This window comes from Dasypus novemcinctus, chromosome 10, assembly GCF_030445035.2.
Source record: "Dasypus novemcinctus isolate mDasNov1 chromosome 10, mDasNov1.1.hap2, whole genome shotgun sequence".
NCBI lineage: Eukaryota > Metazoa > Chordata > Mammalia > Cingulata > Dasypodidae > Dasypus > Dasypus novemcinctus.
In genome coordinates this window covers 6,023,529-6,038,902 of record NC_080682.1, presented here as the reverse complement: position 1 = coordinate 6,038,902, position 15,374 = coordinate 6,023,529, and the positions used below count along the sequence as shown (strand labels likewise).

The following is a 15,374-nucleotide window of genomic DNA, read 5'->3' as shown; positions in this document are numbered from 1 at the left end:
TGGGCCACATCATTAAAGCTTGAGTCCCCCACCCTTGCTGGGTGGGGAGTCACAGATAAAAGGCATGGCAAAGGACTGAGTTGAGGGTTTTTGATGTTGGAGTTTTGATGCTGGAGTTTGATGCTGAAGACTTAAGCGGGAGCCCTGGGAAGTCAGCTCACAGAGAAAAAGCCAGCCCCAGGAAGAGAGGAACCCTGAGCCCAGGAAGAAGCAAGCCCTGCAAGGGAGGAACCCAGGTTCAGAGAGGAACCCTGAACCCAGAGAGAAGCAAGACCCTGGAAGGGAGGAACCCAGGAAGCCTGAGCCCTTGCAGACGTCGGCAGCCATCTTGCTCCAACACGTGGAAACAGACTTTGGTGAGGGAAGTAACTTGTGCTTATGGCCTGTATACCCCAAATAAATACCCTTCATAAAAACCAACCAAGTTCTGGTATTTCGCATGAGCGCCCCTTTGGCTGACTAATACCGGACGCCTATTAAGTCCGTCTGGAGGACAGGTGCCATCGTGGCCACATTTGTGTCATTAGATTAAACCCGATTAATGATTTTATTTAGAATCATCAAAATCAAACTGAGACACCAGCGGTGAGTTTTAATCTTTGTCACACTGCACTGGTTTATTTTCCTACTCCTTTCAGACGGGAGGTTATTTCCATCTGCGCAACCAGGACAGCTTGAGCCACTGCCGACACCCGGCTCCACCACCTCCCTCCCCCGCCTGAGCCCGCCCCCCACAGGCACCTCCCGGCCAGAAGAACGAAGCTGGGTTTGGAGCTAGGGCTCGGGAATTTTTAATTTCTCCAGTCATGGGCCTAAACTGTTTGCAAAGGCAAGGAGATGAATGTTTGGCACAGAGAAGCCGTGGCCATTCCAAAACATGGCAGAACTTTCAAACTGGAAGACAAAAGTGTACGTTCGGGCACAAAGTCACAGGTGCACCCCGGCACGGGGCGTCCCCGTGTCCCACGTCTGGCCGCCCAGAGGTCCACCAGGAGCAGTGCTTGCTTGGCGTCTGCCTCGTGGGTGGGTCTCCACGGGAGGCCCCACGGCGCACTGATGCATCACGGAGTTGGCCGGGTTGGGTGTGAGTTTCAGCTTTCCCATCTCCGCTTCCCAAGATCCTGGGCCAAAAAAACTGCCCTCTCGGAATGTTTCCAACGGAGACCCCAACGTGAGAGATGGCCGCAGCCGCGGGAGACCCTACGCCCCCGGAACTCCGTGGAATAGAGGCCATCAGCACCGACGTGCTCTCCAGCGCGCTTCCACGCCACTGCAGGAGAGCCCGAGCGCCAGGAGCCTGCGTGGGGGAAAACACGGACCCAGAGGCACCTCCGGGCCAAATCCTGGGAAAAGAGACTGTGCTGCGAGCTCCTTGAAAAATCTACAATCCCAGGAGAGAGAGGCGGTGGGGGGGGGGGGTGTTCCTGCAGGGGTCGTAAGCCCCTCTGATGGGCTTGAAGGGCCTGAGCCCTCTGCAGCGTGCCCCACAGCCACTGTGTCCCAGGGTCCCCGTCACAGCTCTAGAACGGACTCAAGGTGCAAAGGAATGCCCGGGCTGGGAACCAACTCCACGAGCAGAAATTCCTGGGGCTTCCATTGGCCAGGCTAAGCCCACTGCCAAAGTGGCCCCCGCCTCATGCTCCAACACCGTCCTGCAGGGTCCCAGGGCCACCGGCAGCTGCTCTGTCCTCAGCTTCCAGGAACGGGCAGCCAGGAGCCCCAGCGCCTGGGAAACCCAGGCCCACCATTCCGGAAGGCAGGAAGGAAGCCGCCACAAGGGCAGGCGGCGGAAGCTCCCGAGGGCACCAGAGCCGACGGCGTTACTTACGTTCTGTCTAGGGTCTGATTGATTTTCGCGATGAGCCCCAAGGAGGGGTCGACCTTGGCGTACATGGTTGACATCACGCCTACCACCACGATGAGCCAGCTGGACGGGCTGGCCGGATACACGCCGGTGATGATCCCGTTCTGGAAACAAACACACGTGCACCCGTGAGCAACGACACCTGCGCCTCAGTTGCCCATGGACTCCCCGGCGACGGGATATCCGCCCCCTCCTCCGGTGAACAGCAAGGCTCGCCATCCCAAGGAGGCCCAGGAAAGAAGCTGCTGGGGCACGGGGTAAAGCGAGCCTGCCGTCGCTAGCTCGGACTCTTCCCCAGGGGGCACCTGCCAACGCAGTTCTGGCGTTTTCCGCTCTCTTCCCTGCCTCTACTTCTGAGCCAAAATCTCCCTCCAAGAGTTTCTCACGGAATGGCCCTGGGACTTCGGAATCCCCTAGGACTGAGTTTAACATACACAGCCCTGGGCTCTCCCCCGCCCACGACACCTGCTGCTGTGGACGGGTCAGGGGGCTGCCACGAAGCCCCCCCAGGCCGCCCCACTCAGCGATATGCCGGGCCCGACTGCAAAGCCAGCCCGGCCACCGAGGGCTGCTCAGCCCGGGGCCTTTAGAGGAGAACTCACTGGAGATGGAGAAGAGCTGTAAAGTATGCCGGCCAGAATTAAAAGGGGAGGGCGGATGAAATAAGATTGGCAAAAGGCTGACAGCCACTGAAGCTGGCAGACAGCAGGGGCTCGTTAATCCAGCCTCTTCATTTCTGTGTGTGCCTGAACATCTCCAAGCAGGGAGAAAAAAATCTTGCTCCCTAAAGTCACATTTACTAGGATATATTTTTTTTAATTTTTATTAATTTTTTACTATTATTTTTTATAGGATATGGATTGGACCAAAGTGACGGAGTAAAACTCCCTCCAAGTCCCCTCATCTCTTCTCTGCCAATCTCTCTTCCCCTAGGCCTGCAGGTAGGAGGGGCTGGCCTGAGGCGGAAGGGCCGAGCAAAACTCTGGGCCTGCCCAGGTTGTCCCCTGCAGGTGGTGCCCTCCGCCCCGGCTGTGGATAACGCCAGGGTACCAGGCCACAGGGACGGCTCTGCTGCCCCCACGCTGAGCCCCCGGAGCCGCCCGCCCACCTGCCTCCGCCACCACCTGCCCTAGCCTCTCTCGTCTTTGCTCCCCTCTGAGAGGAAAACCGGGATAACACAGAATCTCAGGCCACTTTGCCACTGATAGGCATACGAGCCACCCTGGGGCATGCGCCACCTCCGCTTTGGGCCAGCTGCGCCTCTGTCTTGTCTGAGTTTGTTAATTACACACTTATTCCTTCCGGGATTTTAAACTGAGGGAGCGGTGTGGCTCAAGCGGTTGAGTGCCTGCCTCCCATATCGGAGGTCCCGGGTTCAATTCCCAGTGCCTCCTAAAAAAAAAAAAAACAACTCAGGGAAGCCGATGTGGCTCAGTCACTGAGCACCAGCTTCTCACATATGAGGTCCTGGGTTCGATCTCCAGCCCCCCGTGCCTTAAATAAATAAATAAAATGAACAGAAGACAAGAATAAAATGTAGAATATTTTTGGGCTTAAAAGTGTGAACACAGGTCCATCCTTCAGGCAAGCAGTGCTGAGAACACAAGAAGTTAACTGTACTTGAACTGAGGTGGACATGGGTTGATGCCTAAACATTTTATCAGCAAGACACCCATTAACTAATCATCATGGACATTTTATACAGCTGGGGAAAAATCCTTCTCTACCAGCGGAGGACAACTGGGCTCACAGCAGAAGGTGTGACCCCTCTTTCCTCTGCTTCTGCACCTCGACTTCCTCGCCCATCTTACAGGATGTCGAGGCGCCCGGGAGCCAATGTGTGAAAGCGTCTCCCAGGCTTTAGAAGAACCACAGAACTAGAAACCACGAGCCAGTGACGACCCTGAAACACTCCTTCCACAGCACCTAGAGGACTGTTTCTTAGATGCTGAGGTTCAAACAAATATCTGAAAACCTTGAATCGGATGAACTTCTTTTTCCAGGAGTGAAGTCCAGAAAGATAGATCTGCTTGAGGGCTTCGTGGCTCAGCTGGAGGTCGATTCCGTCCGGGGTGACCGTGAACTGGAAGGCGACGGCTTGGTGAGCTTCCGCCATCTTGAGCCGTTCCCTGGAAAGCAAAGAAAAAGCGCCCGGTGGAGCAGAACGTCTTACCTAACACCTGGACTTCAGGCAGGAACGCGGAACCAAACACCGTGTGGGGTTGCTGCCTCGAGAAGCCCTTCTGGGCTCTCGAAATCACCATAACAGACGTGTTGCGTGCTAGCGGGTGGACATGCAGGGCGCCGCTGGGCCTTCCCCTCAGCTCTTCTGACTAAAACCCGTCTCGCCTCAATAATTCCTGGGGTGGAACGGCGACTGGAGCATTCCACCCCAACTCCAAGCACAGTCTCTTCCCCCGCCAGGCACAAGGAAACACACTTGACTGCCACTGCTCTGGAAGCTTCTGGAACATTCCGTCTCCTGGGCACCCTCGTGCTGGTCGTCCTCACCTGCATTCTTGCAATCTACCGCACACTCTAGCACCCTGAGGCCACCACCTTCCTCCTCGCACAGCCTCCCTCTCTTCCCCCGGGAGCTGGACGCTCCCTGCCCCCATCCTTTCCAAGACAGTTTGCCAAAGAGAGTACTTATTAGGTAGCCCAGAAAAACACTGCTAATCTTAACCCACTTCTGTGGGTGTGAACCCACTGTACAGGTGGACCTCACTTTACTGCATTTCGCTTTATAGTGCTTAGCTTTACTGTGCTCGCATATATTGTGCTTTTTACAGATGGAAGATCTGTGGCAACCCTGCGTCAAGCAAGTCTTACCAGCGCCATTGCTCACTTTGTGTCTCTGTGTCACATTTTTATTTCAGACATAATGCTATTGCACACTTAATAGACTACAGTACAGTGTAAACATAATTTTTAATCCGTGTGACTCACTTCATTGCGATATGTGCTTTATCGCAGTGGTTGGGAACTGAACCTGCAGTACCTCCGAGGCATGCCTGTGGACAGGACATCTGATGAGGTCACAGCAGGTGGCCCAGCCGAAGGGGGACGGGTCTGAGCCTTCGAGCAGGGGTTCTAAACCTTTTCTGCTCCACGGACCCCTTAGCCAGTCAGGCGAAAACCTTGGACCCTTGACTAAGTCCGCACTACACCGTGTGTTATTTAATAAACATATCACACCTGCACCAACACATCCCCACAAAAATAATGTTTTTTTGAATTTCAATTCAAGCTCATGGGGCCCTTGTTAAGAACCCCCACCTCAGAGGGAAGGCCACCGAGACGGAGGCCACGGCAAGCAGTCAGAAGCTGGAAGAGAAAGAAGGAGCCACCAAGTGCACTGCCATGGGATGGAAAAGCCAAGGGCCCCCCGAGGTTGCCAGCCAGCCAGCAGCTCCTGACTGTGAGCCAATAAACTCTTGTTGTTAGGCCAGCCCACTGTATTTGTTTTCACAGGTAAGAAACTAATATAGTACCAAATGGATAAAAAGAAGAGGGGGAAAAAAATCTCAAGAACCCTAATAAAAATCCAAAATCATGCATGTATGTGCCAACATATTCTCATTGCGTGATCTCCTGTTTTTACCCACATAAGCCTAGTGAGTGCCAGCTGTGGGACCCAGCATAACCAAGAGGTGATACACTCTCACAGACATCCAGTTCCAAAAGTCAAAGTTGGGAAGCAGATTTGGCTCAGTGGATAGAGCATCCGCCTACCACATGGGAGGTCCAGGGTTCAAACCCCGGGCCTCCTGACCCGTGTAATGAGCTGGCCCATGTGCAGTGCTGATGCACGCAAGGAGTCCTGTGCCACGCAGGGGTGTCCCCCATATAGGGGAGCCCCACATGCAAGGAGTGCGCCCCATAAGGAGAGACACCCAGTGCGAAAAAAGTGCAGCCTGCCCAGAGTGGCGTCACACACACAGAGAGCTGACACAGCAAGATGACACAACAAAAAGAGACACAGATTCCCGGTGCCACTGACAAGAATACAAGCGGACACAGAAGAACACACAGTGAATGGACACAGAGAGCAGACGACTGGAGGTGGGGGCATTAGAAGGGGAGAGAAATAAATAAAAATAAATCTTAAAAAACGAAAAACAAAAGTCAAAGTCATCTTCAGTGAATAAACAATTCCATGAAGCAGGTCACTGAGAGTCGCTGTGGCAGTTTGATATTAGTTATGAATTCCAAAAAGAGATAGAGATTATGTTTGTAACCTGGTCTGTTCCTCTGGGCATGACACTCTCTGAGTGATTTAAATTCAAAGGTTTTACATTTATGTGATTAAATCAAGATTAGGGCTTTGCTTCAATCACGTCATTAGGGCCTGCAGCGTTGCGTCCCTGTCCCCTTGGTGGGCTCTATAACTGGATGCTCAATCAAGAACACGGACGTAGACACACAGGAGGAGATACACAGAGGAGGAGAGCAAGCCCCGCAGACACGGAAGAGGGATGAGCTTTGATCCTGCGGCCCCAGGAGGAGAGAGGAGCCGTTCCCTGGATAGTCTACAGCTGACCCTGTAAAGAGACCAGAGCAGCTGAGCCTGGAAAGGAAGTAGCCCTCCAGCCTGCAGCTGAAATTGGAAGAAGCTGGGCCCACGGAGCCTGAAGAAGAGAGGAAGGCTGAACCCTCACAGATGTCACCCGCCTTCTGGCTTCGACACATGGCAACGGAGTTCGAGTGGGGAAGTACCTAAGGTACCATGAGCTGGACTCCTTAGGGCCTGGTGACTGTGAGCGTCTACACCAAACAAGTACCCCTTCTAAAAGCCAGCAGAGTTCTGGTGCTTTGCGTGAGCACCCCTTTGGCTGACGAATATAAGCACCTTTCATTCGCTCGTTCAACACACATTTACGGTCTCCCACGTGCCAGGAGTGCAGGAAGCTAACAGTGCTAGAGGGTCCCTCTGCCCTCAGCCGGCTGGACAGGGAGGCGGACAGAGAACAAGCAAACAAACGATGCTTGAACAGCAAACGGGGTCACAGAAAGAAGAGGGGGTGCCGAAAGGGCCTGCAGCTGACATTTACGCCCAGGAGAGGGACTGGCCGCGGGGAGAGCAGAGGGCAAGGCTTCCAGGCACAGAGGAGGACCTGGGACCGGCCCGGAGGGAGGAAAGAAAGGAGCTGCTGGGCCCAGCGAGCACGGGCAGCGGCCAGAGGGGAAGATGGAAAAGCAGCCAAGGGCTTAAGCAGGGGTCCCGTCCCTGTCGATGTTTTAAAGATCGCTCTGGCCGCAGGGCACGGGGGAGCAAGGCCAGCGAGAGAGGCTGAGGCTTCAGGAGAGCAGACGGGGGCCCAGCCGAGAGCGGGGACAGTGGGGACAGTGGGGACAGGGGGCATGACAGACCAGAGCTGTGTTTCCAAAGCACCAAGGCCGGCGCCGTTTACCAACACAGGCAGGTCTCAGGTGGGGGGTGAGAGTTGAGAATTCACAGGTGGACCCGTTCCGCCTGAACTGTGGCCAGGGGCACCCAGGTGGGGCCGGCCAGGTGGGGACAAAGTCTGGGGCTGAGGGGGGCTGGGCCGTGGTGACTTCAGGAGCTCTCAGCACCGGGGAACTGGAGAGCTCTGCCTCGATGGCTCTGAAAGGAAAGAGAAAGCCTGCCAGCTACCTCCCGTTCTAGATAACACTGGCTCCCAGCTTTCTGCAAACCACTCCACAACATTGACGCGAGTCAGGAGGCACCCGGCAAACAGCCACCCTGGCCGATTCTGAAGAAACGCACTCCATTTGGGGGAGCCGCAAGAACTTTAAATGAGTATTTCCTAGACAGAAATTTATCGCGTGGGGAGGGTGGCAACACAAACTCATTTCTCAAAAAGATACCCCGGTGGCTCCAAGCCTCCCCCAGCGTCTCCGCTTCCCTCGCGGGCACCCCGTCCCGGGCACCCCCTCGCCACGCCGCCTGATTCCACACCCACGAAGGGGCCCTGCATCCCCTGATTTGCCGCAGCCCACACGAGGCCGGCGTGACAGGTAAGAACTCTGCACGGGACCATCGGGGTAAAGAAGGCCGTGCTGGCCAACTTGAAGCGACTTGTCAGATCTCTCAAGGGCAGGAGATGAAATACAGCAATTACAGCCAGTCCGACCCAAAGGCACGTATCCCTGCCGGCTCAGGAACTGAACCGCTTCTAGGTGGAGCGAGCCAGGTAACACGCGTTTCCTCCTCCAGGAGTAAAACACCTTGTCGGAACTGTGGCTTTAACTAAGGATCTGCTTTATTTTGATTGGCCCCAGTTAGGACTCTAAGAGCCCTAAATGCCCCTAAAACCATCTGCTTTCCCAGCTGTGCCAAGGGGCTGCCCTGAACCAGCCTCTCTTCCAGCCACGACAAGGAATCCGTGACCCGACAAGGGCTCGCAAAGCTCCCTGAGCAAACCTAATCGGCACAAATCCTAGCCACCCTCCTGGCGTCCACGACCACGTGCTTACAGGTATTTATTTACAGCACTGCCTCGTGCAGCCACCTGGAAATGCAAATCAAAACCCCAACGCATGCCACCTCACCCCCCCTGGGGTGGCAAGACTCGAGGGGAGAGACAACAAGGGTTAGCAGGGAGGTGAGGAAACTGGCACCCTCCACGGCTGCTGGCGAGAGAAAATGGCACAACCAACCACTCTGGGAAACAGTCTGGCCGCTCCTCAAAAGGTTAAACACTGGATTATCGTCTGGCAATTCCAAGCCCAGGCGCATACCCAAAGAACCGAAAACACATGTCCACACCAAAACTTGTACGAGTGTTCAGAGCAGCATTATCCGGAACAGCCACACACAAAAAACCCAAATGTTCATACCTGATGGAGGGATAAATAACTGTGGCATATCCTCAGAACACTGTTCGGGAATAAAAAGGAATGCAGTTCCGGTATGTGCTACAACACAGGGGAACGTGACAGCCTTACGCTAAGTGGAAGGGGCCAGTCGCTAAAGACCACGTGTGGTACGTTTCTATTTATTTGAAACGTCCACACTAGGCAAATCCACGGGGACTGAGAGCAGATCAAGTGGTGGCCAGGGGAGATGGGTGTGAAACAAGGACAATGGAGAGGAGATAGCTCAAGGGGAAAAGGATTCTTTTTGGGGGGAGATGAAAATATTCTAAAATGGCCTGTGGTAGTGGCTGTTTACGATTCTGCAGAAAAAGAAAATGAAAATCACTGAATTGGAAAAGGGTAAAACGTATGGCATGTGTACCTCAATCCGGCTGTAAAAAAGTACCACTTGATGAAATTGAGCTGTTGCCTTCCTCAGCGTTCATGCACCTTCACCCCGGCTCCTCCTGTGTAATCTGGTGAGGGGTGGGCGGGGGTTGGGGGGTTCCTCCACCCTCCCCCCCCCCAACGCCTCTGACCATGAGCCGGGACATTCCTACGTTAGGCCACCTGCTGTATGGTATTTGTTTTAGCAGCTCAGGGGGAATTGAAATAGGCATGATAATAGTATCACGGTTACTTTTTAAAAAGAATTTCTATCTTTTAGTGACATACTGAAATACATATGTATAAATGCAACTTTATTGCATCTCAGATTTGCTTCAAAATTATTTGGGGTGGGAAGGACAGATGGACAGAGGTTCAGATTGGCCATGTGTGTGAGTTGGTGTAGCTGGGCAATGGCCACGTGGGGGTCCATTATGCCAGTCCCTCTTCTTTTGTATATATTTGAAATCTTCCCTAATACTTTTTAAAAATATGTTTCTAAAATGAAACATTTGCCCACTGCAATAGGCGCTAAATTTCTCACTTGAGGAGCACTTCGCAAACTCCCCAGCCATCGCAAATGCTCCTCACACATCTCAGCCTATCGCCCCCGCCAACCTGTCATCACCCCCAGCAAAGGATCATCACCCCCACCAACCCATCGCTGCCCCCATAAAGGGGCCATCGCCCCTGCCAGTCGGCCATCGCCCCCACCAGCCAGCATCACCCCCGCCTACTGGCCACCCTGCCTCTTGGACATCACCCTGCCAACCAGCCATCATCCCTACCAAAGGGCCACGCCCCCACCAACCAGCCATCACCCCTGCCAACCGGCCATCATCCCCGCCTACTGGCCACCCCGCCTACTGGTCAGCACCCTGCCAACCGGCCATCATCCCCGCCTACTGGCCACCCGCCTACTGGTCAGCACCCTGCCAACCAGCCATCACCTCCACCAAGCGGCCAGCACCTCCTCAACCAGCCATCATCCCCACCTACTGCCACCCTGCCTACTGGTCAGCACCCTGCCAACCGGCCATCACCCTCGCCAATCGAGCATCAGCAGAGAAACGGCCAGGCTGCATAATCCATCCAGAGACATGAAAGCTAAAACCGGAAGGGGCTCAAGGCAAAGTCCAGGGCCAAAGCAAGTGCTGAGGCTGCTGTCCACACCCAGACCCCTTGCGCTATTCACGCACAACAAGGAAATGCCTCCGTCATCACCATCTGCTTGACCAACCAGCACATACCTGCTGTTTCAAAAAAGAGAGAGAGAGAGAAAGGATAAACGTACGTCACTGTCACAAGGTGTTATCATGGTTTACGGGGAAACAGCACCTACTGCAAACTGTGGACTCAAGATCCCTTCATCAAGTGTAACAAGGTGCCCCACCAACGTCAACAGCGGTTAATAGGGGTAGGGGGTTTTCCTTTATGGAGCAATGAAAATGTTCTAAAATTGACTGTGGTGATGAATGCACAACTCTGTTTATACTGAGAGCAAGTGACTGAACACTGTGGATGGATTGCACGGTGTGTAAATACATCGCCATAAAACTGTTAAAAAAAAAAAAAAAGAGACAGGCAAGCCTGCTCACTGGGCCCAGCCCCCTCCCCCTGGCCCCAGCCAACCTGCCTCCAGGTGTCCCCTCCCTGGGCAGGCAGCCACACCCCTCAGCCCCAGGCTCCCCGCCCTGGGGACCCACCTTTCACCCAGAGGTGTGTTAGCAGCTTGCCAGCACCACCCAGCCTCTCCCACACTGCCGCTCCCAGCAGCAGCCACAGGACCCCTTAAGACAGCCGCCCCCTCCCACCTCGCCCCTCCCTGGCGCTGGGCCTGGGGGTCCCAACTTCTAACCACAGAGGAACCTTTTCTTCAAGACAACAAGTAGGAAAGGTCCACTCCACCCTCGTCCTTTCCTCCCACGCCCCTCGGGGAGGAGGTCCAGAGCTCGGAAACCAGGGCAGCAGAGGCCCATCAGCCCGCCCGGCGTGCGCCCCAGGGCACAGACCACCACGGCTGGGGCAGGGGAGTGGGCAGAGGAGCCCAGGCCAACAGGCACGGAGTTGGGGGGGCACCAGGTGCTCTGGGGAAGGGGCCAGTTGCTAATGAAGTCAAGGACACTTGGGCGATACTGCCATAGAGCAAGACCGTTTTGTGTTTAAATCATCACGAAATACTGCAGACACACAGAAAAGCAGAGAGTCCCCCCGGGAATCCTCTCCCGGAAAGAACAGGGACTAACTGTTTGCCAAAGTGACTTCAGATGGCAGCCCCTGCCCCCTGCCCGCCTCTCCCCTTTGCTGGAATTCGAGGTTATCTTTCCAGCACAGGCCGAGGGCCGCTCGCTCTAAGGCTACTGGACTGCATGTTCCTTTTTGCAACTTGCTTTGCGTCTACACTGCGCTCTGGGACGCACCCGCGCTGTGCCCCCGCTCGCCCTGTTCTGCTGTCCCGGCCGGCCCCACCCCAGGCAGGGCCCACGCCAAGGCTCGGGGACTGCTTCCCACTGTCACTGCTGCAAACAAGCAGGTGCTGAGTGGCCCTGGGCACGTTAGGGTGGCACCCCCTTGTCTGGGGGACAAAGTCCTTAGAACACGAGCACACAGATGGAGGCCAGAGCCCCCTCCTCTGCCGGCGCAGGGTCCCTTCTCCTGAGCCTGTTCCTCTCCCAGGGTCAAGCGCGCGATGGCGCCGGCCCCCTTTGTCCTTGCTGCGGCGCCCACTGCCCCCGAGCCCCCGTCTCCCTGGGTCTCCAGGCTCAGAGACACAGGCGCCCCGCTTGCCCTCTCCAAGAACGGCCGGCACCGCCTCCCCGCACAGGGGCTGAGAGAGGGGCCCCTTCCCTCCGCAGGGCTGCGCGCAGGCGGGGGCGGCCACCACGTGGGTGCTCTGGCCGGGTGCCCCCGCAGGGCCGCCCACCCTCTGCCACCCTCTCCTGAGTCCGGAAGGCAGCCTTTCTCCCTCCAGGCTGCCCACCTCCCCCTCCCCACCCCACCCAGAGGACAGCGAGGGGCATTGGGTGGGCTCTGCCCCCTGCTCTCCCTCCTGGTTCCCTCTGCGTGGAGTCCCGGGGCGCACCCTGCCCGGCTGGACACCGCTGTCACCTCCTCTCCGCAGTGCGCCTGGAGGCCCTGCGCAGGGGACGGCGCGCCGGGTGCCGCGGGCCCGTGCCCAGCTGGCGGGCAGGCCCTGGTCTGGCTCCGGAGTCCTCCGCCCTAAGCCTCTTGGCTTTGTCCCTTCGGCCTTCTGGAGGCCGCAGCAGGGATCCGCAGAAAGGACACGGGCGCGGGGGCCCCTCTCCCAGCCCCGGGGCCCGGCGGGGGCCCGGCCACAAACCACAGGCGGTGACAAGGAGCCGTTGGCCCGCCAGCCCGGCCCACTTCCCGGCTCTCCCTCCTCCTGCCCGCCGCCAGCAGGCTCCACGTGCCGCCCTCGCCCCAATGCCGCCCCCGCCCCCTCCCCGCCCTTCGCAGTGACCACCTGTGCACACGCAACGTCACGCCGCGATCGTGCACACGCGGATGCGGAAATGACACCGACTAAAACCAAGCCCACCGCCTCCGCCCCCCCACGATCCCCTCTCCCTGCCCCCTGCTCTACCACCACAGGGTGGGCACACCCACCCAGGCAAGGAATACCCACTGCCCACCCCCAGGCGGGTTCTTTTGAAAGGCAGCCCGCCCCCACCCACGCTGGCCTCCCCCCATCTGGGTGCACGTCGGCGCAGGCGGGGGGGGGGGGGGGGGGGGGGGGGGCCGCACAGCTTCCGGCTTCACACCGCTCCCCGCTCCACCCACCCCTGCACACTCAGGTTTCCGAGGCGCGGCTTCCGCCTTTCCAGCCCCCAGCCCCTCCTCTGGGCCTCGCCCTTCTGAGACACATCCCGCCCCGGGGGAAGAGGTGCATCCCCGGGGACAGAGGCCACACCTGTCACCACCGGGATCCCAACGGCTGCCCGTGAGCCGCACCTGCGTCCCCAGCGCCCTGGGTGGTAGCGGAGAGGACAGGCAGGGAAGGCAAGCCCAAGGAAGGCTGGGAGAAGCAAGGAGGAACCTGGGGGAAATGACGGGGCTCCCCCGCACCCCACGTTCTCGCCCGTCATCACTGAGCAACTATTCTGCACCGTCAGACTACGAGGCCCCACTGGCGTGGACAGGGTGGCCCAGGCAGTGCCTCCGGTTGGGTGGGCTGCCGGGTGGGTCAGCAGGGCCCCCCGCCCAGAGCGCAGTCCCCCTCTGTGGACACCCTGAGGGCTAAACCCCAGGGAGCTGCTCCCCGCTGCACCCCCAAGACAAAAGCCCTGCAGGTCCAAGAGACCCGGCGCTGGCGGGGGCGACAGACTCGTTGGTCTTCACCGCGGGCCAAAAGGTCACCTCTGCAGAGCTGGCTGGTACCTTCTGACCAGAGTCCGGCACGTGGCTGCGTACTTGGAGCTCACAACCCCGGCAGCCTGTGCTGGGGCTGCTTCCAGAATCACGGGGGCTCCGGAAGGAGAGGGCCGAGGTGTGCGCCCGGGCGCTAAGCATCTTAGATTAATCCGCTCTCGGAAAAGCAACCAAGGCCCAGAGTAAGACACTGCAGAATGACAACCTGTTTACGGCGCTTTTTAACATTCACACCTGCGGTCGCCTGTTAGGGGGTGGAAACCCGGCTTCCTTCCCAACCTCGATTCCCACCATTCCCCCACTTGGGCCAAGACCCCGGCCGGCTTGCCGGTCCCCACTCACGGCCCCGGATCGCCGTCTCCCCGCTTCAAGCTCGCCTCTTGGCGGCCTAGCTCCAACGAGCCCCTCCCTCCACGGTCCCAAGCACGGGGATCTACGAGTTACGTTCAGCAGTTTTACCTGCACCTGCTGGCCAATCACTTCTATATTTAAGTTACTCGTTTCATCTCCCAAAGTCAAGTGTGAGCTGCCTAAGGACCGACCTCCTCCTTTAACTCTGAGTCAAATCGTGAGGGCCTCAGGACGGTTCTCCAGCACTGACTGTTAAATTAGCACACTGGAAAACAAAAATGTTTCAGATGACCTTAATTTTAAAAGTTTTTCCAGATACTTTCCCCCAAATCCTTGGCCAATTAGTTACTCATAGCCTTCGTTTTTCATATGTGTCCCCTTCTCCTTTTTCCCCACAATTAATCGATTCCCTTTAAGCAAAACTCACCTCAGAGGTCTGTGGGCGGTAAATTATAAAACTGGCCACAAATCCAGCAGACAGGGCCTGTGACCATCTAGGAGAGGAGCTGGTCTTGCCACCAAGAACAACCCCAGGCTGCTCCCCTTCCGGCCCTCCCACGCCAGTGGAGCTGAGACAGGTCCCTGGCCAAGGAGAGGAGGTGAAAGGTCAGCCCCAGGCAAAGCGCACTGCCAGCTTCAACACACGCCAGCGGAAGGTCACGACGTGTATCTGCCCTATATGACAAACACCAAAGTTTGGCCCTGGGCCTGTGGATTTCCAAGAAAACAGTCTTTCCAGCAACAAAAGTATGTAAATAAACTGTTCTCAGAAGTCCCTCTCCTAGAATTTGACAGGTGCAGGGGAGTGGCAGATAAGCAGGTAGAAAGGTCAATAGTTACGGCACACAGAGTTATTGGGGGGCTTTTAATAATGAACGTGATCTTCCTTTTACCAAATTCTTTGGCCTATGCTGGGCAGTGTGATCTGCATTTTATCTGCATGAGCTCATGCATTCCCACGAGAACCCCATGAAATGGCTACTATTGCTATTACCCAATTACTAATGAGGAAACTGAGCTGGGATGTCAAAAAACCTGCCCAGGGTCACCGCCAGCAAAGAAGACAGCTGGACTCCGACTCAGGACTCCAAAACCCACGTTATCACCTACCAAGGGCAAGCGGAAGCAGCTACCTACAAGTTCCACCTAAGAATACTAAAGATACAGCACAGATAAAAAATGAGGTCACTGCTGTAACCAAAACAATGTGATTACACATCTGGGGATAACGCTACAGTAACTACAAACCCAGCCAGTGTCAGCTCTAATTTTATTTGTATGCTCCAGTCTTCCAGCTACAGGAGTCCACTTCACCTGCACACAGCAGCGACCTCTGTCTTCTACTGAAATCCAGCTGATACTTAATACCCAGTAGACACCTATATATGCACACACAGAACTCACCCACCAAAAGACAAACAACCCAGTTTAAAAATGGGCCAAGGATTTGCATAGACATTTCTCCAATGAAGATAATCAAATGGCCAATAAGTATATGAAAAGATATTCAATGTGAGCCATTAAAGAAATGCAAATTAAA

At 56.2% G+C, this 15,374-nt stretch overlaps 1 protein-coding gene across 4 annotated transcripts in view; it reads right to left on the bottom strand.

Moving 5' to 3' along the window:
- The window catches only part of CPT1A (carnitine palmitoyltransferase 1A), an 82,967-nt gene that overhangs the window by 49,040 nt on the left and 18,553 nt on the right, over positions 1 to 15,374 (bottom strand). For 3 of the 4 annotated variants that reach the window (XM_071217921.1, XM_058305017.1, XM_004481657.4), the window contains exons 2-3: positions 3,840 to 3,993; positions 1,829 to 1,968 (exon numbers count right to left, since the gene is read on the bottom strand). In XM_071217921.1, the coding sequence (XP_071074022.1) occupies positions 1,829 to 1,968; positions 3,840 to 3,980 (281 nt within the window). In that variant the 5' untranslated portion in view covers positions 3,981 to 3,993. Of the gene's footprint in view, positions 1 to 1,828; positions 1,969 to 3,839; positions 3,994 to 14,261; positions 14,385 to 15,374 lie in introns of those variants that run through there. The other variant, XM_004481656.5, reaches the window with a different exon arrangement.